A 26,057-nucleotide genomic window follows, 5' to 3' on the forward strand; every position below is an offset into this window, starting at 1 on the left:
CACACCATGATTCAAGAAACTGTCTTCAAAAGCAGGAATTAAAACATTTCTAGTGTGGAGGGAATTTCTTTTTTTATTATTATTGTTACGTAGCCACTTTTATATTAGTACTGTCTGTCATTAATTTCTGAGCTTATTGTAATTCCATGTCAAAGAGGAGACACTTGTCACTACTTTAGGGATTATTCTGTGCCTGCTTGGTAGGCTCTTTCTAGAGACTAAGTTTGTTATTGCAAAGGCACAGCCTTATAGATAATTTAAAGAAGTACAGCAGCAAAGGATACCCTTCAAAATCATAGTGACTTCTACAAACAAGGACTTCCGTAACAGTCAGTGGACTTCTGTTTTTTAGGCTTTCTGTTATACTGAGTGAAATTTCCTAAGACAAAACAGTTATGCTGTAATTCTAGAGCTGCAGAATATTAGAGTGAAAGGAAAATTTTGTTTGTGTTGTGTTTTGAAATTTGAAGATCCTCTACAGACTTAAGGTTGTCTGTAAGTTTGTTTTGAATAACAAGGTAGGCCAAACTGTCAAATTTTCTTTTATGTTGCAAGTTCATCAAAGTCTTCTGTGGACTCTTAGCTCCTGTTTGCCCAGTTTTACTACAGACATGTTACTTGCCTTAATTCAGTGTTAAATTTTAATTCATAACTGACTTGATAAATGATATTTAAGCTTTTATTTCTGTAATCACTAGAAGCGCTAAACCCATTAACACTGTTCACAGCTTTTTATTTTTTTGGTAGCATAGCAATGGTAGCTGGAAGTTGTATTTTCAGAGTGATGGTCTAATTTATTTGTAACTAGCTAGAATGTAATGTGAATTGCTTCTAAAGAGGTTATTGACTTAATGGTGTGTTAAAGTGTTACTTAGAGTGTTCATTTCTTTCTTTTAGTGTCATCTGCCGGAGTCTAGCAAATAGCAGCTATGGAATAAAAAGAAAATCACCACTTCAAAACTTGCATCTTGTTTCCCGAACTATACATCATCCCTACCACCCAAGTTCAAAATTTCAAAGACCTCCATTAAGGATATCCATTCAGCTATTCTCTTCTCTTAATCGTCTTCCCCTACGTAAAACAAAACTTTTAGATGTAAAATGTGGGTACCAGTCCCACAGGAACTTTTGGCTAGCTAGACTAGCATCAAGGCTTCTCAAACTTCGCTATCTTATATTAGGATCTGCTGTAGGTGGTGGCTATACAGCTAAGAAGGTATTTATCTGTGGAAGCTACTTTATGCACTTGGTCTGTGGTGGTGTATGTTTCAGAACAATGGTTATTGGTATATCTACAAAAAGTGCAGGATACCATACAGTATGACAATAAAGAGGGGTGAAAATGGAAAACATGTTTGGAGAAATAGTATGGATTTTTAAAGATCTAAGTACTATTATTCATATGTGAAGGTTGGTGGGTTAGTGTGTTTTATATTTAGGTGTTACTTTTCAATAAGTTGCTCATATGCTTCTCTCCATCCATTTTCTATTTCTACCATGTTTTTTTTCCTTTTTGTACTAGACATATGATCAGTGGAAGGACATGATGCCAGATCTCGATGAATATAAGTGGATTGTTCCTGACTTCATTTGGGAGCTTGATGAACATATTGACTTTGGTATCACAAAAGCTAAAATGTTACTCTATCTAAAGACCAGCCTAAGTACAACTTGAACTTAAGGGTGTAGGTCCTTAGTGCTTCTCCCCCGTGCGGTAGTACCTTTGTAGCTGTAGTTTGAGTGAACTTGTATTGTTAAGAGTTTGGTGTGTCTCTTACCAAGGTATTTGTACCAGTGTGTAGGAAGAACTTAAGCATTGTTTAGCACTGGTATTCCATAATTCATCCTTTCATTTGAGAATGGTTTTGGTCCTTTCATATAGCCATGTAATCCCATTATTGAAAGGAGACTTGCAACATGATCAAGGGCACTTACACAGGCTTTTGTAGCATTATGCACAAAGTTTGTTCTTTCCGTATGAATTGCACTAACAAGTAAAATATATAAATGGATATGTATGATTAGGAAAACAATTGAAAATGCAGAATAGTGGACCTACCTATCTGCAGAATTATTTTCAAGGTGCAGAAAAAAAGAAAATTACAAATGTAGGTATAATATAGGTGTAGGAGGATCTATATTTAATGGATATATCTCATAGGTATAACATATAGATAATATAAATGTGTATATAAATAATAGTTATAAAATGAAAAATACAGGTTTTTCTGTACCTTCTGGTTACAGTAGGTGTATTTTCAGAAGAAACAAAGATTTCACTACATCTATGAGCACTGCATAGATAAATGCAGAGATTGAATAATGGAGACAAATGTTTTCTTTCTGTTGCTAGTGGACGCTACGTTTTTATAGTACTCTAAAGCGAAAAGGTTTATTAAAACATTGCAAAATTGTCTTATTTATGAAACAGAAAAATAATGTTTTCTTAAAATGTACAAGATGTGAGCATAGTTAGTGTCATGTAACTTTAAAACAACTTCTACAAAGTATGTGAGAGAATAATGTATGAAATGCAGTGAAACGCAGAGATAAGTTTTAGAGTATTTTAAAGTACCTGGGGTAACCAACTTATCAGGAAGTTCAAAGTCTAAAAATGCAATTGATTTTTTTCAGATCTGATAAACTTTCCCAACACTAATGGGGGGAGGTGCATGTGGAAAGAAACTTTGTAATTCTTTATTTGAAAAAATGGGGGGAAAAAAGTCCTGAAACAGTTGTTGGGGTTTATACCCTAAGCCGTTTATATTCATGAAAATAATAGGAAAGAAGACATACTCATTAGCTGTTGTACTGTTTTCCTAGAAAAACTTATCAAAGCCCTTCCTGATGCAGATGACCTTGCCAAGCTTATGCCTGACTTTGACAAGATTGGAGAGAGCTTCACATCGCTGAAAGGATTTTTTTCTCCTGGTGAGAACAAATTTTCAGCTTTGTTTTAATTTTGAAAACATAAGGTATTACAAGATGAAGTTACAGATATGTCCTTAGACACTAAAAGAAAACGGATCCTGACAATGCATTGCTTTTCTTTTGAATATCTCATCTAAAAGTGTTATGGATACAGGTGAGTGTAATGTGTTTTTAAAAGCAAGAGTTCTAGTAGCAAGTAATGAGAACCAAAATATGAAATTCAGTAGAATACTGGAATTCTTGTACCACTCTAAACAAACAGATTGAAAGCTAGATTGCTTCAGTGAGTCAGAAAAGCTGGATTTGTCCAGCTGGAATTTGGAGAAGGTGAGAGTGGCACTGGACAGTAACAGCACCACAGCTGTTAGAGAAGAGTTGGACTATTAAGAACAATGATTCCTAATGTTGCAAGCATGTGGAATAAGAGATTTGTGATGAAGTTGGTTTTAGGGGTTTTGGATCGTTTGGGTTTTTTTTTAATCTGGACATAGCTCTGGAAGGAATTCCTTGAAGATGTGGCTTAGGTAGGGGCTATGTTTCAAAGGAGTAGGTAAGAGTTATAAATGCTCCACAGAAAGCCAGGGCATTGTTTTTCAATTCAGTGTGCCTAGACTGTAGTAGGTGTTTAGGTCTTGGGAGATTTAAATAAAATTTCTGATGAGTGGCTTTTTTAAAAACTAAAAACTACGATTTGGTCATTGTATCTGACTTACTCTTTAGCACAGCTCAAAACTTCACCCAGTTTTCTTGTAATAGAGAGAAAGATTTTTCCTGTTATATACCTTAATAATATCAAGCCACATACATTTGTATTTGTGGAAGATTATATCTGAGAGGTGTCATAGTCATTGCTCTAAGTGTGTGTGAAAATATTTCCATATCAGTATGCATAAGAAGTGTGTTTTCATTTTCTTAAAATACCCTTTATGGTGGAACTAGTTTATTCATCTTATAAACTGAGCGAGAAACTAAGTAGGGATGAAGTTCAGCAAAGTGACAAGTAGATTACAATCTCCTATGTATTTTGGCTGTTTAAAATTGTGGTGTTACTGACTGGTATTGTGAGTTGTCACCTATTTGTTATACTCACATGGACATAGTTGACATTTATGGTTGTGTGGTCCTCCAAATGAGACAAAGATCCCTCATCTTTGTTTTGCATTCTGTTTTGTATTTATAATTTTATTTCCCCTCTTCTGCTGATTTTTCACAGGTTACAATTTGGTTAGTGAAGTCATAGGAGCTTCTGATCTACTTCTGTTGTTAGGTGTGTAAAAGCCCTTTTTACTGCCCTTAACCTGCCTCTTTAAAGCAAAATCTTAAGACACTATTATACTAAGAGGAGTGAATATCAATGTAAACACAACTATTTACAGCAATTTAATATTGAATTAAAAATTCCTTAAGTATTTTAAAACTAGTTAGATCCACCCCTGTGAGAATGAATAGATGAATAGTTGCTGGACTACTAGGACTGGAGTCCTTAAGGAGATGCTTTTTATTTCGGGCATTTTCCAGAAACTTGTTTTGAAAACCAATGTCATTACAATAGGAAAGAATATTTTTTTTTCTTGTTACAATAATACCAATGGTATTTTGTATTATCCTTTCTTGTCAATCAGAAATAATTAATTTTAAAAACGTTTTCAGAACTTGAGTAGTCTAATTGAAGCTGCCTGTTCCCTTAAGATATAACTAATTTGAGTCACAAACTATTTTCAGCTGAATTTTAAACTGAATTTCTCTTTCAGTTTCTTGTGGTGAACCTTTTTTGGTTGATAGCACCTTCAAAAATTATTAATAATTCATAGGTGTTGAAACTTTCATGTTATGTTTGGTGTAGTTTGAGAAGTTTTAAGTGTCTTTTGCAGGTTTTAATGAGTTTCTGTAATTATGTCCTAGGTTCACCAGGAGAAACAGCATTCAGAGCTACTGACCAGGGATACGACAATGACAAACAGTACAAGAAGGTAATTACTCTCTTGCAAAACTAAAAATATCTTGACAACAGGTAATTTTTTTTAAAAGTGTTTCAATAGCTAGTTGTGGATGTTTATTTGAAGCAGCTTGAAAATGACTTGAGTATGCACTGCTGTTTTTAATATGTACACAGTACAATGATGATAAACATTTTGGTGTAAGGAAAATACAAGGCAGTCAAAAAACTTTCAGAATTGCATTCTTAAGAAACTTGGTTTGTAAAAAGAATGTAGTTTTAGGTATTTTTTTTGCATTTGCAATTTTTCCAGGTGTGTTCTCAGTGGCGCTTTTGCTTTTAGCTTAGTTGGTGTAGGCTTTTATAGTTATTTTCAAGTGTTTCTGTTGACACTTTCACAGCTGTGATTCTTTCTTAAGGGTCTCTTCCTTAACAAAAAACTTCTGTTTCTTAAAGCAGTTTGTCTTTTTACTCTTTATTAGAAAGTCTACATCACATTTTGGTACTATCTTCTGGAAAAAAATGTTACTGTATTTTGATAACTAAAAGTTTCAGTGTTTTTCCCTGAAGTAGAGAAGCTGAAGTTTGTTTGTTTTCATGAATAGTAGGTCTCATTTCTAATAAGTTCCTAAATTGTAAAGTTGCTTATGCTTTAAAAGCTTTTGATTTTTTCAGTGTATATTAAAAATTTATTTTAAAAATTGAAGGAAAACACTAAATATCAGGAATTGGTGCATTATTAAATTTTTATTTTGGCCAGTGAAAACTTCTTAGTGTCTGAACTATAACTGGGGCTTTTATGTAAAAGACGTTTCTGTATATGCAGGCATGTATACATTTATTCTACACTAGTTCTGCATGGCAATATATAGTGAAACCTGTACAAAGCTCACTTCTTATAATTAATTTTTTCCCTTTTGGAACAGTGGTGGATTTCTATAGGAGAGAAAAATCTAGCTTTTTGTTTTCCCTTTGTCAGTGAACTGCCTATTATAGATTGGTTTACTTTCTCTTGAGTGATTGCTTAGCACAGGTCTCACTGTTTAAAACATAAGAACTACTTTATTATTGATTTATGGGGAATGGCCATCTTAATTTATTGTCTTTAACTAAATTAACTGAGATTTTTACTGAGTGCCAGAAACACCACTAATATTTACTCTGTTATTTCAGATGCAGTGATGACTGCATTTTATTTTTTGCCAAGAAAACTTTGTCTGTGATACAGAAAATACCAGCCTGTATTAAACCAGTATGATTTATACAATTTGGTCTGATCCAGTTGTAACTGATACGTTACACTTAAACTGTTGTTTTGCTAATTTATATGATCAATATTGGTTGCAGTATTTCAAACAAGGCATGTATGAATAGCTAACATCGCATAATCACTTGGTTTATTGGCAAGCAAAATTATTATTTTCTAGACAATGGATTAGATGGCCTTTTTTCATTCAATGCTTTCCACTACCAATCGGTGCTAATTTAAGAACTGTGATTGTACGGATGCGTAAGGTACTGTAGCGTGGTATTAAATGTGGCTGTTGACCTGGACTTCTTTGTTTCATTGTGTAAGATGAATAACTGTTAAAGATCTAGGAAATCCTCATTTGGAGGAATGTTCTGTAGAACCCCTTCGGGGCATGGGCTTCAGACCCATCTTTAAAGACTTGCTGTAGAGTGAGTAACTAGTTAGTTTACAAGATAGCTTTAAGAGAGTGAATATTGTCTTGAACACCAAATCATGCTGTCCTGCTTCTTGACAGCTGTGGTGTTTGTCTCATCATCTCATTTAATACAAAAGGTACAACTATTTGAATAGAACCCAAAATTTAAATTACTGGAGTACTCAGAAAAGTTATTTAAATCTGTAAGTTATTTAAATTTAAATTAGATATCAGGAAGAAGTCCTTCCCGGAGAGGGTGGTGAGGCACTGGAACAGGTTGCCCAGAGAAGCTGTGGATGCCTCATCCCTGGAAGTGTTCAAGGCCAGGCTGGATGAGGCTTTGAGCAACCTGGTCTGGTGGAAGGTGTCCCTGCTCATGGCAGGGGGGTTGGAACTAGATGGCCCCTTTAAGGTCCCTTCCAACCCAAACCATTCTGTGATTCTATGAAATCTGTTTCTACTTGGATTAAATAAGAAATTTTGTTCTTGGAGAAAGAGGAGAGAAGATAGTTATAAAAGCTGTACTGTAGTAAAATGTTTTATTGTATGTGTGGAACTAGTTCAGGTTTGCACTTGAAATGGCACTGTTACCTTTGTAGAAAATTATATTGCATTATTGTCTGTCTCAAAAAAATAAAAATTCATAGAGTTTCAGCTTCCTGTAAAAGCAAGGAAATTCCAAAGGCTCTCCCAATTTCTAAAAAAAACTAGTTGTGGTTATAGCTGTGATGAAGTGGGTATGAAAAATGTGACTCGAGTATTGATTTGGGGCTTAGAAGCCAAATGAAGGAGGAGTTCAAAACCAACCACAGTCCTTTCTCTACTTTGGTACTTGATAAAATCTCATGCCCTGAAGAACCTGACACCCTGTTGAGGATTTGGCAGTGCGTAGGCTGTCTCGTTCCGCCAGCACAGGGTCACCTTCAGTTGATGGAAGAAGTGACACAGTAATTCTACAGTTCTTCACTACAGCTACTGCTGGAGGGTGAAAAGGAGCCTTGAGTAAGGAATGTCGCTTGACTCAACTCTTTTTTTTTTTTTTTAACATTCTCATTTGTTTTGTTCTTTCTTCCAAGTTATGCAATAAAGTTTCTGCAATTTTATCTTTCCTATTCATAGCACCAATACATTCCCAACTTCATTCCCAGTTTCATCTTAGAGGTACTCAGGATAAAATTGTGATATTTATTCAGATTCGTAGAAATTGATCTCTTTACCTTCCTCATCATTTTCATCCCTTCATGTCCCTCAGGATTTAACTGTTTTTCATGCAAAGACTTCTGGTGACTCGGCTCTTCTCATGAATAATCGCTGAAGTCAGTGGGAAAGAGCGGAAGGAGTCAAGACATGCAAAAATACAGGGCTTTGGTTGCTTCTGAGAAAGGGACGCAAATACTTTAGTCATGAGGAATCTTTTTAGTTTCAGGTTTAGTCATAGTCAGCTGAAGGACAGCATAGTAACTTTGTAAATGTAAAAGCATGTATTTTTTTAAAGCATATGCAGAAACAATGTCAGCGCTTGTTTTGCCTTATTTTATTTGTTCTGCAGCCAGATTCTCAGGATGCCTTGCAGGGTTTGTGCCACTACATTTGCAACTAGTGTTATTCCCCTGGATGTTGTTACTTATATAATGAAAATAATACAATGATTGGAAGCAGTTTGTTTTTTTTTTTTTAAATCCCATTATTTGACCAGTGTTGATTTTTCTAGGTAAAGTTCTTTAAAATAAATACAGTTTTACACTGGAATAATAGATCTGGGGGGAGAGGGAACAGTGACAGTGTCCGATGACAGAGAAACATAGACATTTTTGTTTGCAGCCAGGTTCATGGGTGTTGTGTGTATTATAGTTCTGTGCTACTTAAGGTTCTTGATGGTTTTTTTTATTTTTTTAAATTCAAACCTATAAAATAAGAAATAGAAAATAAAGGAAACAAGATTAACTGATATATACAAAGAAAAAAGTGTTATTGGGAAGCCTTTTAAAACACAGTGGTTTTTACTTGAATATTTTATTAAATGGGGTAACGGTAACTGGAAAGGGCTTTTCATACTTAACTACGGAGCAAGAGTCACCCAGACCAGATGTCTTTGAAAGTAATTGCACAGCAAATAGTTAGATTTGGTGACTTCAAACATTTATTACAGTGCCTGTCTAAATGCTAAAAGATCTTTCATGACGGGTTTTGTTCAGTGTTTTTTCTTGACCCATAGCATGATTTTTAAAGGGTCTGTGTTAGGTTACATTGAGAGTTTCTTTGTTTGTGAAATGAAAAAATACTGTTATCATTCCTCTAATACAAAGTGTAGCTGTGAAACTGTGAACTTCTCCTTGCTGCTGTATAGAAATGAAATCTTTTGTTTCACTTGATTTCTTGGCACAGTTCTAATGTGTTTGCTAGTCTGGCAATATAGACATTTATTAAATCTAAAAATGGTACACTAAAATACAATTCTGAAGATTTTTCTGTTCTTGAAATGTTATACATATAACCATTTAACATGTTTATTTGGTCATTTGATTGTCTCTCCTTTTATCCATTCTCTCCTGTGTTGTTTATCCTTGTGTGTACATGCCTGTGTGTGTATTTCGTGCAACAATGTATTACTTGTTGGTAGATGTCTTGAATTCTTACACCAAAGCTCTACTTCAAAATTTGTTTGGATTCCTGTAGTGCCTTTTGTAAACCTTTCATTTCACTGAATGTTTTGTTAGACGAAGATGTAATATTTTTTTAGAGCTTTATTTAAATAGTCTGTTAATACTTCTGTCTACATTCTGTGAAATAAATCGTACGTAAAGTTCCAGTAGATGCTGTCATAGTATCTAAACCAATTTTGAAAGACAGTGTACCATTACAAGAATATTTGGTGTGGAGGTAGAAGAGAAGAAAACTAAGCTTTGTGGAAGTGCTGAATAAGGGAAGGAATAAGCATCAAATTGCAGGGGTTTGGAAGTGTTCAGGAAGGATGATGACAGCATGAATTTGAACAGCAGCATGTTACAGAAGCAGAGAGAGGGCTCTTTCTTTATGTTCTAGACTAAAGTGTTTTGCTGCTCCTAGTTTGAAAGTTAAGTAGCAGGCAAAAACATATTTCAGCACTGCAATGCTGAGACTAGGAACAAAATGAGAACTTTTATGTTACTGACAAGGTTGAACCTACGAGCTGTTGTGCGCAACTTTGTGTAGAATATCCAGAGCACTCTTTTAATATGTGCATGGTGAAGTAGTGGAAAATTGCTGATACTTAAGAACTTCCGGTATGAATAATTGAAATCCTGGAAATTTTGAGAATATTTTAAAGCCAGGACAGTTGAATATTTTTATGACTTAGATGCTTAGTTAAAGTTGAGTTAATTCTAAAATGTAGCTAAATGTTCATTGCTTTGTTCTACCTGGATCTGCAAAATGCATGGTTTTGCTGGCTATATCCACTCCCAGCTAGCGAGCAAGAGATCTTGCTAATGAAATTTCACTTTTGTTTGAACTGACTCATTCGTACCTATTTTTCATCTGTCTTTGTCATGCCCTTTGGTTTAACTTTGTTCTCCTTACACCCCAAATTTTTCCTCTCCTTTTTATTATAAACTCACGGCAGGGCCTGCTCGGTGAACTCATTCTGTTACAACAACAAATCCAGCAGCACGAAGAGGAAGCACGCAGAGCCGCTGGCCAATATAACATGGGCTCTTCCCAGCAGAAGCGAAAGGTGATGGCTTAAGGGACAATATGTACTGTATTCACACTAATCAAATACTTCAGCCTTCTGCGTTTGAGCTAGAAAAATCTAACTAATTAAACCATGGGCCCAAATAATTGTTACAGCCAACTTCACTACAGGTCTATAGTCTTGTTTCAGTTTAACCACGTTAAGCCTTTAAAGCATGGTGTTAAAAGCCAAACAGGTACTTTGTGTCATTTTGAAATTGTGTGTTCTCTGCTTCTATAAAAGCTGTTATTTAAAGTTCATTCATTACAAATGCATTTAAAGAAAATATGTGAATAAATGTCAAGTCCGTTTTCTCTACTGTTTCTTAGTGTAGCTCTGTCATGTAAGAGAATAGCTGTTTACAGGCAACATATCTCTGGGAACATTTTTTCCTGCTTTATACCGCTACCACTCTGAAAATGATCGAAGCTCCTTAGAAACAATTTTGCACAGACAGTTAAATACTGCTGTTAATAACAGTCTCTATTGTATATTCCTCAGAGGTATTGCTTTGTCTAGTTTCCCTCTTAAAACACAGTTTATACTGATATGCTGTGGTGGTTGAACATCTGCACATCACTTTACTTAAGCTCTGGTCATTTTGTTCATCATTATATGCCTGAGATTAATTGGAAATGCTTCCTGAATTGGGGTATTTTAGTTGTCTAATCTGTTACAACACGTAATTCTTAAACACTTTGCGTTGTTGGCTGCTTCTGTGTCCTCAAACAAATCTTTCTGATTACTCATATTTTTCAACAGCTTTGGAATTAAGCACTGGATGCAGAACTTAATCTTCTGTACATCTGAAGATAACTCCCACAGAAAGAGGAACACAGTAAATGTGACATAACTAAGACATACATAGTTGCATAGCTGTAATTGTCAGGCTTTTTAGGCCGTCAACAGAATAAACCACTTTGTTCTCTGAAACTAAAGTAGCATTTTAAATTTTAATATTTAAATATTAATGTATGTCTTCAGTAGCCTAAATATTCTCTATGTATTCAGTTACTCTTTTTTTTAACAAAGTGTTCCTTGGCTTCTGTCAGATTGTGTACAGTTTGAGAAACCTGAAGTATGGAATAGTAACTTGAAGTTTATCATACAGTATATGAAGACGTAAAAACTACTGGAAAGGAAATACAGTATTTGATATATAAAAATGTATCAGCCTAATAAGCACAATCAGAAAAAAAAAGAGCTTGATACTGCATTTGTTTCTGATTGAAATTCTACGTTGTCAGTAATTTCTTGCAACTAATTCTACAATTCCCAAGCTGTGAAATAGCTGTAAGGGCTATCTTTGTAAATGTCATCCTGACCTCCAAGGTACTCTGTTGAAAGTCTAACTGCCCTTGCATAGAAAACGTTTTACTGGCATTCAGGTGGGCTGTTTGGCATACATGCCCAATGACAAGGAATGTATCTTGTTTCTCACACTAATTTTTTTGCTTGAAACAAATTGAAAGAGATGGTAAGCAATTTTTTTAAAATATCTTGATATGAGGATATAGCTTCAAGATTCCAGTCATTCATCCAAATTCTCCTTTGGAAGAAGAAATTGTTATTGTTATTGCAGTAAGTCACTGCCTGCCCTTTTGACAGGGCATAAACTAACCTTGTTTATTTTTTTAATTCAGTTGGCTTGCTTGCATTTCTACGAGAGACCATAATCATTTGATATCCATTCTTGGAAACTCTGTTGCCCAATTTCTTTGAACAGTTTCCCTTTTAATTTAATTACTCTATATTTAAATCTACTCCAGTTGTAAATTGAATAATAGCAACATGATTCTATGAATAATAGCAACAACAGTCTGACAATCAGGAGAGGGTATTAAAACCAAAAATGTAATTGTTTCCTGTTTTTTTTTTTTTTGGTCAGCCTTTTGATAACTATTTAGGAGTGTAATTGATTAGTCTTACGTAGCTGCACTGTGCATGGCCGCTTCTTACATGTGTTTTGTCTGGGCCTTGACATTTTCATTTATATTATTGGAAATGATTGTAGTCTTTTAGATGAACAATTTAAAATTATTTGTAGTCTGGTTAGAGAATATACAAACCCAATAACTGGTTTCAAAGGTACTGAATTTTCAGACACATAATTCCTTGTTACACATGGTATAAAATGTTGCTGGAAAGCATCTGCTGTGAGAATGAGTAACTCCGTAAGGAGCTTCTGGTAGTCTTAGGAAGTGGGTATCTTCATCTTTTTTATGCAGGAACTCTTGATTAAAAATGGCTCTACAGGGTTTTTTCCTTATAACCCTTTATGGTGTCAAGGAGGAAAGAAAGAGGCATCTTGATCTATAAACTATGCTGAAATGGATTTAATAAATATGGATGTGCCTCTATAGAGATATTTTAATAGTTGGGGTTTTTTTAATTTTATTTTTTGCAAGTAGAAATCATAGACCATAAGTCAGTTATATGTGACTGTTAGTACTTCAGATTTTTATGATTGTTTTAGCTTTTATTGGCAACTTAAAAATCTTTAACAATATTATGAATTATATGTTCAACACAGTGTGCGTACCAACTGCAGCTAAATGTTCAAAGCACACCCGAAGCAAATGCTGAAGCATATACATCATTCTATAGCTGTTTGTTATTTTTGACATGTTACCTGATTGTCCTTGTGAGAATTAATCACCTGGTGCTAGATAATTCTTTGCTTCAGAACCTGCAACATGTAGCTGAGTGCAATCCATTTGCTTACTGTACTTTTAACAAAGGTATACTGCACACAAAACACAGTGCTCATGAGGTCAGAGGTAATCTGTGTGTAAGTTTGTACTTCAGAGGGGTGTCAGGGCCCCAGAAGTACTTTGAGGAGCAGCTTGCTTAAGAGCAGAGAGCGGGGAAATGTTGACTGCTTTGGAAATCTGGAAACACTTTGCCTTTTCTTTATTTTCTTGCTGCTTCTGACTCTCCAGATCATTCTCTTTGCTCTTCTATTTTATTTTCTCCTTGTGTGTCTGAGGTGTTTCAAGTGTGTGTATATGTAAATGTTTATTTACATATACTACGCTGTGGCTGCACGTGTGTGTGCTAAACTAACGCTGTTTCTGATACACTTTTGCTATCACAGGACTAATTAACGGAAATGAAAAGGAAGTCAATTTACAGCACTTCCACTGTTGATAAATAAAAAAATAATTGGATGCAGATGGATGTGTCAGCTTGGATTGTTTTCTATAAAGTGCAGCCGCAATCCTGTGTATTACAGGTTTAATAGCTGAATAATATCAATCACTGTGAATAACTGGACTTTTTTTCTTGTCTAATCTGTAACAACTGGTGTGAAATTGTAGTAACTAAATTGATTTGTGTCTGAATGACAGCTGTCCTTTGCATGTTAGTTCATGTGCTCTTTCTGATATGAAGGTATTGAGTTAAAATTTCATGAACTTTAGTTACATGAGCTCTGTTTAAATAGCGAAACATTTACCTGTCTCATTTCAACAATTGCTTAGATTACAATTTTGTCCCAAATTTAGTATTTGATCACTTAACCATTAGATTTTGTTGTTGGTAAATATTTACATCATATGAATTTGTATTGCAACATTAAGCTTTTGTCTTGCTTTTGTTATTAAAAAGGGACTGTTTTGAACAACTGTTTACTACATCTTGATGAACCTATTTTAAGAATACTTGACAAAGAGTGGCTCTAATTGCCTGATCTTATTACATTTATACCTGGAACGTCAAAATGTTGTGTATTATATTATCCTAATTTTCCTGGTTTAATGTAATTTAAATAATTCTAAAATAACCCTTCAAGACTGTCCTGATTAACTACAATTTATGAAGTTGTGCAAGCATGTTTAAAATTATAATTTTGAAAAACAAATACAAAATAAGAATCTCCTTGAAGCTTCAGAAATAGTGAATACTCACCTGAAAGTAGTTTCTGTAGCAAGCAGGTGTTTCAGTGGTTGTATCCCACTAAGATCGTGGTAATTCAGGAAATGAATGTACAAGAATTAACCACGACAATTACATTTAGGGCAGTGATCAGAGAACTGATCACCATACAGAGCTTTACTTTTCCCTAAGCCCACTTTCCTAGTGTTAAGTCTTGAAGGATTAATTTTTGCATTTGCATGTACTGGAATTGAAACCTTTTTTTTGGTGTGAACCTCCTATTGCACATGGAACTTAAATCTCAAATGCTAATTGAAGAATTTTACTTTCTTTAAAATGCATGTAAAGTCAATATTTTTATGTGGAATGAAGCTTTCAGTTTGTGATTGGTTACTTGCAGTGGATAAACTAAATAATGTGTTAGTAGCCATGGTTATTTGTATTTGTAGGTTTCCGACAAAGAGAAGATTGATCAACTTCAGGAAGAACTTTTGCGCACTCAGGTAACTTTTCTGAGTTACTGATGTCTTAAATAGAGATTACGTGCAACAAACTCGGATTTACTAGGCAAAAGCATACCTGAAATATAAGATACTTTGGAAAAATGCAGGGCTTTTTCAGTCTTTGAGTTTATCAGTACAGAGTTGATGTGTTGGTCAGTCTAGTCTGTTCTTTTGCTGACAGAATATGAGAGATGAGTAGGAATAGGGCAAACGTGTCATCATACTTTCCCAAATTACCTTCCTTGCCTTCAGTGCTGTATATTTCTGAAATATAAGGTTAGCCCAGTAGTGTTAAGTAAATACAATGGTGATACTCCAATTTTTAACTTGTTTGGCATGCTAACTTTACTCCCAACATTCTACAGTTCTCTTCTATAACTTCAGTGTTACTAAATGTATCTGTGATGTCTTGTGTGTGTAAACAGCATGTTTGTTGCAGAAAGGAAATTAGTTTACTTATTAAGGAGTTACATTTTAATCCCTTAGCCCAGGAATGTCACTTCTAGTATAGTAAAGAAGCTTTTAAGTGCATTTGCTGCCCAAATATCAGAGGTCCAAGAGGAAAAATAGACATCATGTGGGATATGTTGGGTGAGATATTCACACAGTACAGTGACATTCAGGAGGACCAAAGTATCTTTTTTGTTCCATCAAGAAAAATAATTGCAGTTAACAAGGCTAGAGTTGTATACAAGCCAGGCAGTGTCCATCAAAATCTGTTTTGTGAAGCAGTAAGGAGTTCTTCCAATTAAAGCAGTTTCTATGTATTATTGGTATAAAAACTGCTATAGGCAGATTAAAAGATCTTTCTCAGTCCTCTGGGATTAAAAAGAATATTTAATCCCTTTAAGAAACTGAAGAGGATGGTGGTGTTCAGAGTCTCCTTTTAAAAACAAAATCGTAAAGTGGAAATTTGAACAATAATGACAGCTGTCGGTAGGATTTCTACCAATAACAATCTTAGAAGGATTTCATATTATACCAATTGGGCTTTTCAATGCAAATGTGATGTAACGGGGGCTCATTCCTGTCTCATTAATTGAGTTGAACTTCACCAAATCTCATTCCAACAAAGTTTTAATCTCATTAATTAGCAAAGCAGAACTAGTTATTTTTAAACTAGATTTTTTTTTTCAGAGTTGATGCATATTAGACATTACTTTGGTTCGCTTGCTTACTTTTCTTTAGTTAATTTCTGTCTGGCTGTCTGTGTGTAGCTCCTTTGAAAACAATGCTCGTTTAAGATGCTTAAAGATTGACTTATGTATCCCCAAGTTTGAACATTGTGGTCTTTCTAAAATTTTTGAAGCAAAGATGTGTTGTTGGAATAAAATACATTCCAACAGTCTTCTCTTGATGACCTTGTGTTTTAATAAACTGTAGTGATTACAAAGATAATGGTTTTTATAGGTAAAACTTTGCTCATCTGTGTGTACTATGTCCATAATTTCAAGAGTATGTTTGTACCACTGTTTTGTAGCTCAAATACCAAAGAATGCTTGAGCGATTAGAGAAGGAGAACAAAGAATTAAGAAAATTGGTGCTGCAAAGAGATGACAAGGGAATTCATCAGAGGAAGTTAAAGGTACTTATGCGTTACAAATCACCATAGAAATATAATTATGCCATATTTTCCATGATGCTATTATAAATTGTATTTCGTATAGGAACTTTTGTCATTTGTTTTACCTATACTATTTTTTTTTTTTACATGTTACGGCTCTTATACTTTTTTTTTTAAAAAACTATAACTTTTGAAAATGGCTTCAGTTGAAAAGCCCAAAGGGGTTACCAGGTTTAACTAAACTTAACAAAGTGAGAAATGTGGATTGGGGTTTTTTGATGTAGCTTCGCTGTATTTGCTAATTAATAGACTTCAACTCTTCTTGCACACACAGTCTGATACTTTTGTGCTTTTTCATGGGTCTTCCTGAGTTTTGTAGGAATATAGTTATTTGGTCAGGAAATATCTTTTAATGGCCCAGTGTAGATCCACAGTGATTGAACTAAGTGCACTTTTGCTTTTGTCTGCCAACATCCTGAGTGTTCTAAAAATGCACGTTTTCTGCCTCTCCCTGTGTCACTTGCTGACCAGTATGGATCTTCCTCTTACCCCTGGGAAATGGAAGACAAGTTCTTATTTTTACAGAATAGCTCTATGTCCTTCTTAATGCTTACTGTCATCAGGATGAAAATGTAAGTCTAGCTGTTTAATGGGAGAAACTTAATTTACCTTCTTAACATGGAAACTGGGAAGTTTGAGTGCTGATGTTCTGGTATGCTGTGCAGGAGCTCTCATGTTGCTCTTTCACTAAGGTGCATATGCAGCTGTAGTATTTTCATCCACAGAAGGCAAGGGATGACTTTACTTGCTATTGTATTTCATAAAAGAGAGATCAGTGCTGCAGTATAGATAGTTTAGGTTTCAAACCATCAGGAGAGAACAAACGTGTTTTTACAGATGAGTTCACAGAATATATAGATGAAGTAGTCTGAAACCCAATCTTTGTTCTGTTAATTGGCTGTGTTTTCTCTCTGTACTTTTTTTTTTTAGAAATCCTTGATTGATATGTATTCTGAAGTACTTGACATCCTGTCCGATTATGATGCCAGTTATAACACCCAAGATCACCTACCTCGAGTAAGCAGATAAAGAATTCAACATCTCTTACTGACACAATGGTCTTATTATTGAATAGAACATTTAATTGTATTCCAGAATAATCCAGAGCTAGTGCTAGGCTATTTCTTCTAACTCCAGGTTTTTTCCTTGAGACATGCCCTCCATTTTAAATGCAATATGAGAGTTTTGAGAATAACCAATGTAATTATGTTAAATCTGCCTTGGCTCATAGATAAAACCCTGTGTAGATCCAGATATTGCTGCTGCGCTCAGCCTTTCATTTTAAATGGTTTCAGTGAGGGCAGCTCAGCTTTCTCAGCACTCTAAAATGACTCACGATTCCCAGTGTGTGCCAGCAGAGCTGAGAAGGCAAACTGCCCTGGATGAGTCCCCACAGTAGTGCTGCTGTTGAGGGGGGAGCATGAGGAGGGGTTTGGCTAGCCCAACTGCTGGTGTAGGGGAGAGCCAGGCATGCTTCCTGCATGCACAACCACCTGGAGCACTGGTGGCTTCTGCAGGAGGCCGGTAAGATGGGGAAGAGATAGCAACTACATCAGAATCCAGCCTACACCAGGCAGCGGCAGCATCTACCAGATGAGTAGTATTCAGTGTTTTGCCCACTGAAAGGATTTTGTAGTAGGAGAGAACAACTGCCTGCCCTTAGAACAGCAAGCCCTTCCTCTCTCCATTATGTGCCCTGGCAGGTTAGGCCCATGGGATGCTTTTGTGAACTCTCTTATGCATAAGTCAAATTTTTTGCATGACTAAAAGTTAGCATTTATTCAAGGATTCCGTATTTAAACCAATGCATTTATTGTCCAACATAATACAGCCAGTGTTGATACAGATTAACATCTTTCTAGTCAGCCTTTGTCTGTGCTTCTAAAATGTCCTGCAGAAAGCCAATAGCTGTTTAAACTTTCACTTAAGGTGGTGGTGGTTGGAGATCAAAGTGCAGGAAAAACCAGTGTGCTAGAAATGATCGCCCAAGCCCGCATATTCCCTCGAGGGTCTGGGGAGATGATGACACGTTCCCCTGTGAAGGTAAGAAACATAACCTCTGAATCAGCATTTGCTGTATCGTTTTCCCTCTGATTATGCCATTAATTGAAGTACGTGTGAACATTCGTTTATAAAATGGCATCTAAGCAAGTGAGTTGTTGCAGTCAATGGCAAAACTTCTGTAGGCCTATACGTGATCCGTATTTACTGTCAGAGTAGTAGTAGTTAGTACTATAAAGAGTCCTGTGTGGAATAAGCATTCCATTAACTGTATGTGCGCAGCAGGAAGTACACATAGGCTGTGTACTTCTCGTGGTTCTCTGTGTTAGATTTACCATACTTTCTCATATAAGGCTTTTACCATTTAGGTAACTCTAAGTGAAGGTCCCCACCATGTGGCTTTATTCAAAGACAGCTCTCGGGAGTTTGATCTGACCAAGGAAGAGGATGTAAGTATGAAGAAGTGACTCGAAGTTAATGTGGCTTGTATCAATTCTTTGAAAAATTTTGTGTCTTTTTGGGCTGTTAGCCCCTGTTTAATTAGCGTGAAATATGTTTAGTGGAGCAATGCATTATATTAGCTGTTAAATTATTGCTTAATATGGTCTTTGTCTGGTACTGAAGTGGGTAAAATGTAGGAGAGCTTTTGTGCCAAGGTGTTGTTTGGAATGCGCAAGAGTCTGCAGGTGAGCTGTCATTTAGCACCCCATTTACCAGGCTTAGTTATTCAGTATGCATTTGAGACGGCATTTACAAACAGATCTTAAGTAAAAAAGTTAACTTAGGGATTATGTTGGTGATTTCTGTCACGATTATGAGGAGTTTTATATTTGATATTTTGCTTTTCTCAAAACAGCTGGCAGCTTTGAGAAATGAAATAGAAATCAGAATGAGAAATAGTGTGAAGGAAGGGTGCACTGTTAGCACTGAGGTAAGACTTATCAAATAGCGAATATCTGTACTTGTATATCTTTTGTAAGTCTTCTGATAGGAGACTGTGAATCCATTGTGTGTATACTTAATATTTTGCACTATGCAAAGTGTATGTGGACTGTTAACATATGTTTTATATCACAGTTGTGTGCAAGTAAAACTGGGCTTCCTGTTTACAGGCTGTTGCTGGTGTAAAGCATATGCGTGTATAAATATGTGATTACATACAAGCAGGTGTGTGTATAAACATTTAATTTCACTCTTACTTCTCAGACCATCTCCTTAAGTGTGAAAGGTCCTGGTTTGCAGAGAATGGTACTGGTTGATTTACCTGGAGTCATTAGTGTAAGTATGCAATACATTAAAGTTACCTCACATGACTCTTTATGAGTGAGAAAATTAGCTGTTTTTCTTTTTTACATCTTTCTATTTTCTTTTTTTCCTTCAAATATGTATCTCCCTATTAAAGACTGTGACATCAGGTATGGCTCCAGACACGAAGGAAACTATCTTTAGCATCAGCAAGGCCTACATGCAGAATCCTAATGCTATCATCCTTTGCATTCAAGGTAATAAGAGTCTAGATGTTATCCAACTGGCATCATTTCTTTATTTTTTAATTCTGATTCTTTTGTGACTATGGGGGTTCTCCTGATCTTTTTTTTCCCATTCTTAATAATCTGTATAGTGTGCAAAACAGCATGCTGTGGAATGTCTGTTTCTAAATTAAGACACCTTTTGGTATCCATGGCAAAAAGCAATTTGATTAGAGTTTGTTTTATCATTAAAATTCAGGATTTCTTCAGAAGTGTTTTTGGAGGCAACAGACAATAATAAAGTTTAATATTTTGAGCAAGCTGGTATTTGTTCAAAACTTAAACAACTATAACAAACTAATTCTTTTCATGATGCTGGGAACTAAGCAGTTTTTCACTGTGTGTACCTAAAAATTGTATACAGGTATAATTTTACTGGTTTTAAGTTGTAACATGAAACTTACTTGATGCCTAATGTATCTTCAGTACTGCATGTTAGATCACATTGTCCCTAGAATATAACTTTGCTTTTGCTTATTTTAGATGGATCAGTGGATGCAGAGCGCAGTATTGTCACAGACTTAGTCAGTCAAATGGATCCCCAAGGGAAAAGGACAATTTTTGTGTTGACTAAAGTTGATCTTGCTGAGAAAAACGTGGCTAGCCCAAGCAGGGTGAGTTTAAACTGCTTTTCTCATGCTCTGATGGCTAAAGTCACATGTGGAAAAATATTTGAGATGCTCTCAGAAATACTGGACCTCACCTACCTGTGTTAGATGGGTTTGAGTGCTTATGTCTGCATTCAGTATGACTTGCTGGGGCAGTGGCTGGTTTAGTCTCTCTCGGGCTTTGGTTTTAGTGATCAGCTATGTGACTTTGGTCACAGCTGGGCTACAGTGTGCTCTAATACTGATGCCTTTCATGCAGGTGACCTGAGCTAGTTACAGTTCCTGAAAAGGTTTTAGGATATTCTGGGACAGGCTTTTTCACTTTATTTTATGTTTTGCTATGTTTATGCCTTCATGTGTGTTTTCTTTCAAATATCAGGAGCTCTCGTAGTCACACGACAAACTTCTTATTATAGTAGACTGTGCATAGATACAAATAGATCTGGCCTTAAAACTCCAATGAAGGGAAGAATGTCTCCATGCAAATTTTAACCATGGGTTTTTTTAATCCTTTATTTTCATAGATCCAGCAAATAATTGAAGGCAAACTCTTCCCTATGAAAGCTTTGGGTTATTTTGCAGTTGTTACTGGAAAAGGTAAAGAGAGCTCTGGCTCTGCTTATTTTCTTCTTGATAGCAGAGAAAATTGTCTAAATGGAACTGTTGCAGCACTCTCTTCTTTCTCCAGGAAACAGCAGTGAAAGCATTGAATCTATTAAAGAGTATGAAGAAGAATTTTTTCAAAATTCAAAGCTCTTAAAGTAGGTAGCTATTTATTCCTTTTACTGACATGAGCTTGTGTTGTTAAATGCTAACATAATTTTTTCTTGTTGAACTTAAAAAAAAATTGCAGTGTGGAAACACAGTTTGAGATTTAATCTGTTTAAGTATCTTGTTGAGATGACCAAATTCACCAGGTTTCCTAATGCTGTAAGTAAGTGGAGACAGACAGGCATGACCAGGCAGCAATTGATTCCACTACAGTTCTGAGCCTCTCTGAAGCATTTTCTGTATCTCTCCGTTGGCTCTGAGTTCCCAGCCTATGTCTAGGCACTTGATACAGCTGGGAGGAGTGAATCCAGCCCAAATATGAGTTGCAGTGCCTGTAAGTGTCAGTTGTCTTGGTGTGACGACAACGTTGTGTTCAAAGGGTTCTCTTGTGTGTTCTGCTGGAAGTTCATTAATCAGAGTTTTGATTTCACAGGCTTGTATTCCTCAGGAAAGCTGCATGGTCTTTGGGACTGCAGTACCTGCACTGCAACCTCTAGAATAAAATTTATTTGTGGTGAGGTTCTTTGGGTTGGGTTTTTTCCCCCCTTGCTTTGGTGATTATCTGCACTGAGTCTTCAGGAGGAAGAGACTGAAATTTGGGTTAGGTGCACATTGACTTGTTACTCTGCTGTAAAAAGAAAGCTTTATTCTTATGAGGAGAAAATGGGGGCCAGAAAGCATGGGTATGCATAGAAAAATGTCCTCTAGCTGTTTTTCTTCACAGGACATGTATGCTGAAGGCACATCAAGTAACAACTAAGAACTTAAGTCTTGCTGTGTCAGATTGCTTTTGGAAAATGGTGAGAGAGTCTGTGGAGCAGCAAGCAGATGCGTTTAAAGGTAAACATCTTTTCCAAAAACAAGTGAAATAACAACCTACTGTTAAACAGTTGGTTCTTCCACATGCATATAGTACTGTTTTTCCACCTTGCTTGGACAATTGCATTTGTTTTATATGATCACTGTTTCTCAGGAATTGGTAATTGTCCCAGTTAATCTTTACAAAAACACATTAAAAAATAATGCATGGTATGAAGGACCCGCGTGCTGTAAAAGACAAAGGAATAAATAAGTATTAAGAAAAAAAGTCAGGTTTGATGGACAAAACATGATTCTGCTGGATTCAGATGATGTTTAAAATTACTTCCTACATAAAGATATGACCTTATCAGCCAGGGCAGGAGTGATTTGTACGGAGCTGGAAGTTGAATGGTGCTCTACCACTACATTGTTTCAAGCCATGAAACCTGCAATTTGCAGATAAAATATCCGAGCATAGACAGCAGAAAAACTTTGCTCATTTGCAGAGGCCCTTAAATTTCTTGGAGGGTTTGTCATAAGCAAGATTCGTGGCAATTTTAGGAGCTGCTAAACTTTTAAGAGACTCATGAAGTGCATATAGATAATTTTAAAAATTAGGGCCTTGTTTCTGTTTTTTGCAGCCACACGTTTCAATCTTGAGACTGAATGGAAGAACAATTACCCCCGGTTGCGAGAGCTTGACAGGGTAAATTACTGCTTTAATTTGTGTGCTACAAAGTGTTGAAGATTATGGATTAAAATTTATGCCATTTGATCTTGCTTGTAAAGGCTTCTTAAAGTTAACATAAAATGCTGACATTTTAAAATGTGAGGAGTAAATTATTCTAGGGGAAGGAAATACTGAGCGCTCTGTTTTATGAGATAGTGTGCTTCTGAACTGTGATACTTCAACGCTTAACAAGTCCTTCACTCTTCTAGTACACAGTTAACTGACCTAACTTGCCCACAGAAATGTCAGTGTTTCTTTGTGATCATGACAGAACTGGAAAAGAGAAGTTAGATTCTCTGGTCTTTCAGACAGAACGAATAACAAAACAATTATGATCCATTCTCTAATCCTGTTATAGAGATCCTGAATATTCAAATGCCATGCCTGGCCAGAGGCATGCAAGAGATGGGTGGGAAGATGTATAGGTAGGGTAGCTTATGACAAGCACATACCTTGTCCAGAACATGACCAGAAGGTATCACTTTAGCCTTAAAGGACATAAGGAAATGGTTTTGTTTTTTTAATCTTTGTATGGAAATATGAATGAACAAACTACGCCTAAAACCTTATTATTTCATATTTTTCCTTTGGCATAGAATGAACTGTTTGAAAAAGCAAAGAATGAGATCCTTGATGAAGTCATAAGTTTGACTCAAGTCACACCAAAGCACTGGTATGGTAATTTTTTTCTTTTTTCCTTTTTTTTTTAATTAACTAGCAGAAGTTTACCTTTAAAATATGAACAGTTTTGGTAAATAAAATTCTCAAATATCTCTGTCTTAGAACAATGTATTATTTTGTCCTTTGCCTGTGGAAGTAGTCTGTGTTTTTCTTTTATTATTCTGGCTCAGCAAAAAGTTTTATAAGCCCTCCACAAAAGTATATGATGTCAGTTTGTATGTTGTTCTGGTTTTATATAGTGTAACAAACACTAGACATTGCTCAAAAATAAACCCTAAAAGGAACAGTCGTGATAAAGATGTTTTTTCAGATGTTCATTTGAAGTATGAATTGGTAATTCCTCTTAACTTGATGTTTGGGGATTAGCATTATGCATATCAAAATAATATGTATGACCTGGAGGAAGAAAGTAGTTTTGTGTATCTGTGAATCAGAGCTTTGGAAGTTTGAAGATTGTGTAATTCCTGGCTGTGAAAAGAGCTGATCTGGGTGGTTGAGAATTTCATCCTCTATGTGGATCTCCTTGGTAGCCCCAAACCAAGCAGCACTGCACTGTGCTGCCCTGTGTTGTTGTAAGGCAGAGAGCGCTTAGCCTGAGCATTTTAACAGTGTAGGGCCACTGCAGGTGCGGGCCGAGAGGAGCATAGCCAGCGTGAGGGATTACTGTGACAGCCTGTACCACAACCGGGAACCACATGGAAAAGATTTCTTTAACGCCTTTGCCTTCAGCGACCTGAATTGAACTGCTGTTTGATCATAGGTTAAAAACCAAGATAAAATGCCTGTCTCTTAATGACATTAGAATAGTTCTGGGCATGTGGATATGTGCAGAGAAAGTGTTGTAGGCAGCGTATTAGTCTGAAGTTACATTCTAGTCCGAATGTAGTGCAGGTTTGGTGTTTGCTGCTGTTGGCTGTGTAATAGATGTTGAGGTACCCTAGCCACTGCCTAGTCTGCTTCATTTTCTGTTGTGGATCGGGTGGGTGCATAACGTGAATGTTTCTGTGCGTTTCCTTTGGAAGTGAAATTGTAGTGGGGATACTACTTTCTAACACTTAATGAGCTATAAAGTAGAACTGGAAACATAAGTCATGAAAAAATGCTTCTGTTAGCCATTATATGCAGCCTAAAAACAGCAGTGCAGTGCACTTGATGAATGAAAATGTTTCTATCCTGTTAAAATTTCCATTCCTTCCAATTACATGTGATTGAATTAAGCAAAACAAAAGTGGATTTTTAGTGACATATCAGTAGAGAAGTAACGAGGTTGCACTTGTTCTTAATTGGAGGATTGCCCTTCTCCTACAGTGCTTTTCTAAGTGGTAAAATCCATAACAGACAGTTTCCAGCACACCCTGTAAGTGAAATTAAGAGAACTGGCTGTTCAGTTTTGAATTGATCATTCTTGATCATCAGCGATTTGGCACATCCAGATTCAGTTCAGAACAGAATTTGGATGTGCCAACTTGCTGGTGATTGAGAATGATCAATAATTTGTCTTCATTTGGACACTATCCAAATCATCCTATTTTGAACAAAGCTTTTTAAGGAAAACATTTTTTTAACTGGTGGCAATATTAATTTTTATTTATAGTGATTTTTTTCAGCATTTAAATGCTTGAGTTCCTTTTAATTTTGTATGAATACTTTTACTACCCTAAATATGCCAGAGATCTGTTCCAACAGTAGGAAAAACTAGTGTCTTTGGTCCATATTTATACTGGTATGACAGAAGAACAGCTTCAAAACTTTTAAATTTCGAAGAAGGATGCTTTAAACTCAAAAGAGAGATTTTCAATGATGCTATTGTTGAAGCAGGGGGAGGAGTGATATTTAGGAGAAGTTTGTCAGTCTTTGTCCACAGAGGGCCTAGTTAGAGTAGCGGCATTATCAGGGAAGAGGCTTGTGTCCTCAACTTCAGCCCATTTGGAAGAAAAGGGCTTGAGTGAATCTGATAGTCTTGTATCACCGAAGAAAGGCAGGTTTTATTCTTCGGCTCTTAGCTCTCACGGTTCTGCCAAATCTGGCACTCCTGTGCCTTCCTGGTAAGCTGATTTGCCATGCTGTGCTAGCATAAAATTAACCTGCGAGAAACCCACAACCTGTACTGGAGACTGTGGCAGGAGCAGAAGGAGCATGAGTGCCTCTGTGGGTACCAGCTGTGTGTACACCGGCTCAGCTGAGCTGTCTCGCTGCAGCTTTAAAGTTTCCTGAGAAAGTGTATTGTCATTTCAGGAGGTTAAAGTTAGATCGTTTCCACTGTTACTTCTTGAAACACATCGTAAACAGGAAAGTGATGCTTAGTTTTACAGTGACATGAGGCATGTTTATAAATGAATGTCAATAAACATTTTGGTAAAAGGTTGGACTTCTCAACTCGCTTCATTGTATATCCAATCTGGGAACAATCAATGAACATCCCAGATGGAAAACTACAGCATGTCTCATCAAACAAATCCGAATACTACAGAAACAAACCCCACATGCTGTTTGGGGAGTGTGGGCTTTCTAGTCAAATCATTTCAGTGCTTTACAGTCTGCCCCCTTGTCATTCCCCCACCTGCCAGGCATGTGCACACACAGCTTTGCATAGTTATGTTGGTGTGGTTAAATGCTGCACGGAACTGCAGTGCAGCACTGTGGCAGCCACAGGGGTCGTAGAGGCCAACTTCTGAAGCTGTCTTTGC

General features: G+C 36.2%; 1 protein-coding gene across 1 annotated transcript in view; it reads left to right on the forward strand.

The window, feature by feature from the left end:
- Positions 1-907: 907 nt before the first annotated feature.
- The window catches only part of OPA1 (optic atrophy 1 (autosomal dominant)), a 49,962-nt gene continuing 24,812 nt past the window's right edge, over positions 908-26,057 (forward strand). The window contains exons 1-18 of the mRNA XM_010148062.1: positions 908-1,216; positions 1,523-1,619; positions 4,834-4,901; positions 10,136-10,246; positions 14,572-14,625; positions 16,106-16,210; positions 17,180-17,266; positions 18,179-18,292; positions 18,619-18,699; positions 19,107-19,181; positions 19,457-19,528; positions 19,653-19,752; positions 20,263-20,393; positions 20,912-20,984; positions 21,076-21,148; positions 21,883-21,998; positions 22,601-22,665; positions 23,286-23,362. Of these exons, the coding sequence (XP_010146364.1) occupies positions 1,544-1,619; positions 4,834-4,901; positions 10,136-10,246; positions 14,572-14,625; positions 16,106-16,210; positions 17,180-17,266; positions 18,179-18,292; positions 18,619-18,699; positions 19,107-19,181; positions 19,457-19,528; positions 19,653-19,752; positions 20,263-20,393; positions 20,912-20,984; positions 21,076-21,148; positions 21,883-21,998; positions 22,601-22,665; positions 23,286-23,362 (1,478 nt within the window). The 5' untranslated portion in view covers positions 908-1,216; positions 1,523-1,543. The remainder of the gene's footprint in view (positions 1,217-1,522; positions 1,620-4,833; positions 4,902-10,135; positions 10,247-14,571; positions 14,626-16,105; positions 16,211-17,179; positions 17,267-18,178; positions 18,293-18,618; positions 18,700-19,106; positions 19,182-19,456; positions 19,529-19,652; positions 19,753-20,262; positions 20,394-20,911; positions 20,985-21,075; positions 21,149-21,882; positions 21,999-22,600; positions 22,666-23,285; positions 23,363-26,057) is intronic.

The sequence above is a fragment of the Eurypyga helias genome, unplaced genomic scaffold (assembly GCF_000690775.1).
Source record: "Eurypyga helias isolate BGI_N326 unplaced genomic scaffold, ASM69077v1 scaffold9943, whole genome shotgun sequence".
NCBI lineage: Eukaryota > Metazoa > Chordata > Aves > Eurypygiformes > Eurypygidae > Eurypyga > Eurypyga helias.